This window comes from Austrofundulus limnaeus, unplaced genomic scaffold (genome assembly GCF_001266775.1).
Source record: "Austrofundulus limnaeus strain Quisiro unplaced genomic scaffold, Austrofundulus_limnaeus-1.0 Scaffold102, whole genome shotgun sequence".
NCBI classification, from domain to species: Eukaryota; Metazoa; Chordata; class Actinopteri; order Cyprinodontiformes; family Rivulidae; genus Austrofundulus; species Austrofundulus limnaeus.
Genome location: NW_013952504.1, coordinates 249,793 through 253,142, shown reverse-complemented (window position 1 = coordinate 253,142; position 3,350 = coordinate 249,793). Strand labels below are relative to the sequence as shown.

Sequence of the window (3,350 nt, the reverse complement as noted above, 5' to 3'; positions counted from 1 at the left end):
CCCCAAGACCAATTTTCTAGGGGAAACACTGAATATTAATGAGCCTGTTCCAGAAGCAGTCAAGACATTACCTGCTCCATGCTTCACATATGAGCTTGTGTGCTTTGGATCATCAGCAGTTCCTTTCCTTCTCAATACTTTGGCCTTTCCATCACTTTGGTAGAGATTAATCTTGGTCTCATCTGTCCATAAGATTGTCTTCCAGAACTTTTGTGGCTCACCTCAGTACTTCTTTGCAAATTTCAATCTGGCCTCCTGATTCTTATTACTGATGAGTGGTTTACATCTTTGGGTAAGGCCTCTGTATTACTGCTCTCTGAGTCTTCTTCAAAAAGTGCATTGTAATACCTTCACCCCTGAATTGTGGAGGTCGTTGGTGATGTCACTTACTGATGTTTATTTTTTTTCACAGCTCTCACAATATTTCTTTCATCAACTACTGTTGTTTTCCTTGGCCAACCTGTTGGACGTCACTTGCTCAGTACACCAGTAGTTTCTTATTCAGGACAATCCATATTGTTGTGGTTGCTCTGCCCAATGTTTGCCCAATGGCTCTGTTTGATTTTCCTTCTTTTCTCAGCTTCAAAATGGCTTGTTTTTCTCCCATAGACAGCTCTCTGGTCTTCATGTTGGTTTATCCTCTTTAACAAGAAATACCTACTTTATAGGTTTAAACCCGGCCAAAAAGTAGGCTAGTCATGCAGAGCTATTTAATGTTTGAACAATTAACCTTAAAGGCAACACCTGGTCAATAAGAAACATCTGTCAGTCTCATGTTCCAATAGTTTTGCTAACTTGAAAAATGGATGGGTTTCAGGCAAAGGGTGGTATGTTCTGAGTTTAACACATCTAAATGTAAATACTAGGAAATAAAAACTGGCATTCTGAACTCTTGTCTTATCTTTTGATCTTAAACCCAAATGTCTTCAGTGTACAACAAAAACAAGGGAATTAGACTTGCTGTTTCAATACTTTACGAGGGAACTGTAGGTTTTGAATTAGCTTCATGAAAAATTAAGTAATCAAATGCAACAGGGTTTCCTTTTGAAATTTCTATCTAGGAAATTATGCACATTGAATTGAAACGCTTTAAAAGTGTCATTTTTGCAGAGCTTTTGCATTCTGTCCTTTCCTTTGTGCTGCAGACCAGTGGAAGCACATGTCCAAGGCACTGACCAGTGCAGGCCACTCACTGGTGGCTGTGCAGGACAACCTGATTGATGCAGTCTGGATGGACCGCCCAGAAAGACCGAGCACGCAGCTCCATGTGCTGGGATTGGAACACACAGGTCAGACCTCCGTTTCATTTAAATAGGAGCAGATGAGTGTTGTATTTAAGATGCATTGTGAAAAGTTGTGATGTTGTTATTAAAAGGTCCCACTTCTTTTGTAATAAATCTTGACTCTGTGTCATGCCAAGTTGTTGCTGTTTTACCTGCAGGTATTTCCTGGCAGGACAAGGTTACCGCACTACGAGGCAAGATGACAGAGAGGAAAATCACCTGGTTTGTTGCCACAGCACTGGATGAGATTGCATGTACGTTACGTTTTCTGAAGAACAAGTTGTTTCAATTGCGTAAAACTACTGAAATAGTCAAACAGTGCATGCTAACAAGGCAAGAATTTGTGCTGCCATCTTGATAAGTGCTATGGGGGTGTTGGTTATTGTCAGCACGGCAGCAGATCATGATCTGAGAGAAAAACTAAACTCGGCCCAGAGACTCAATACCTGTATCTCAGTCATTGCAGCCCATGTAGACCACACCCTTCGCTGCATAAACAGCTGTGAAATGAGACAGTCTAGTCTAGTTTAGCGCCAGTACTTGTAATTTCATTTTGTTTAACATCTCATTGCAGCAAAAATTTCATCAGCTAAGTTTCTGAGCTTACATTTTAAAAACAAATTCTTTGGTCCGTGATGTCGGTCCAAACATTGACATTAAAGAAAGCTACCATCTTCGTTTTCCTGTTTAGTTTGCTGACGATGCAATGAATCCTGGGATATTGTCCACCACGTAGAATACTCAGATGCAGCCTATGTTTGTGGGCCGCATTCGCCGACCACATGAGTAGACACCCACGGATTGGGACAGCTTATGGCTCGGCACTGTGACGAAAGCGGCCAACAAACGTGCCCTACGTGTGCTGCAGCCCCTGAATTGAGAGAGAGACGACATTTGTTGTTGTTATTCATTACAAACTCATTACAGTATTTTCTTTTATTCTATTTTCACAATATGCATTATAATAAAGCCATATTTATGTGTTTTTGGACTTATGACACAGCAAGCACAAGTTACAACGTGTGGCTTGACCATGTACTGTAAACAATACAGTGTGATGTATGTAGCACCTATCAAGATGGCGGTCATTACCCTGCCTAGCGCCACCTGTGGTCATTCAAGTGTTTTTATATTTCAGTATGCAAAACAGTCAGCCTAAGCTAATTTTGTCTCTTCCATCAGTTTGTTCCTATATTTCAAAATCATTTCATAAACCAGAGATTTGTAATAGTTTCCTAATTCATAGATTATTTTTTTCTTTGTTTAATCTGAGGGTTTGCATTGTTTATTAAAATGTTTAAGTTTCTAATCAAGTAGTAGCTTTTTTACCAAGTTTGTTCTCTCTGGCTCATTCAAGCTTTCACAGTGAATAAGTAATATATTTCAACTAAGTGATGGGTTGAAAAAATAAATAAGAACATATGTATTTTTTTAAATTAAAAACAATATGCTGTAAAATACTAAATATACACTTGTTTCTTATTTTTGCAGGGCTTTTCAACCTCCGTGGTGCAGATATTAATTACAACCCAGTTTTCTTTGCGTATACAATAGTAGGAATGAACTCCATCAGGTAATTCCAGCAACAAACTGGTTTGAAACCAATTTAACTTTAAGGTCGTATTCACACCTGACACATTTGGTCCGCTTTAAAAAGACCAGAGTTCGTTTCCAGCTTTGGTCCGGACTTTATGTGCAGGTGTGAATACACTCGTGAACTCTGGTGTGGGTCAAACAACCAGACCAAGTCCTGCTTTTTGAGGTGGTCTCGGTTCACTTCAGTTCGCTTCTGGTGTGAATACAGACCGGACTTGAACCGAACCAACTGCATAAAACATGCACCTTTTTGGACTTCACAGGCCACCATTGCTGAGCTAAATAAACTGAAATCATACCTGATTCATCGTCTCCTGTTAGCAGCTCTGCTGACAGCATGTTGTGGGTCAGAACACGCAGCGCACCTCATCTCCTTTGGGTTGCGGGACATTTACTGACGCTGCTCCAAAATTAGAATATCATCACAGAACCACCATTAAATTAGCTGCTTCTGACATTTTAAATGCCATT

General features: G+C 39.9%; 1 protein-coding gene across 1 annotated transcript in view; it reads left to right on the top strand.

Annotated features, from left to right (window-relative positions):
- xpnpep1 (X-prolyl aminopeptidase (aminopeptidase P) 1, soluble) overlaps nt 1-3,350 on the top strand; it is a gene marked incomplete at its 3' end in the record, with an annotated part of 20,754 nt that overhangs the window by 8,300 nt on the left and 9,104 nt on the right. Inside the window, 3 exon segments of the mRNA XM_014013488.1 lie at nt 1,146-1,289; nt 1,442-1,537; nt 2,775-2,856. Of these exon segments, the coding sequence (XP_013868942.1) occupies nt 1,146-1,289; nt 1,442-1,537; nt 2,775-2,856 (322 nt within the window).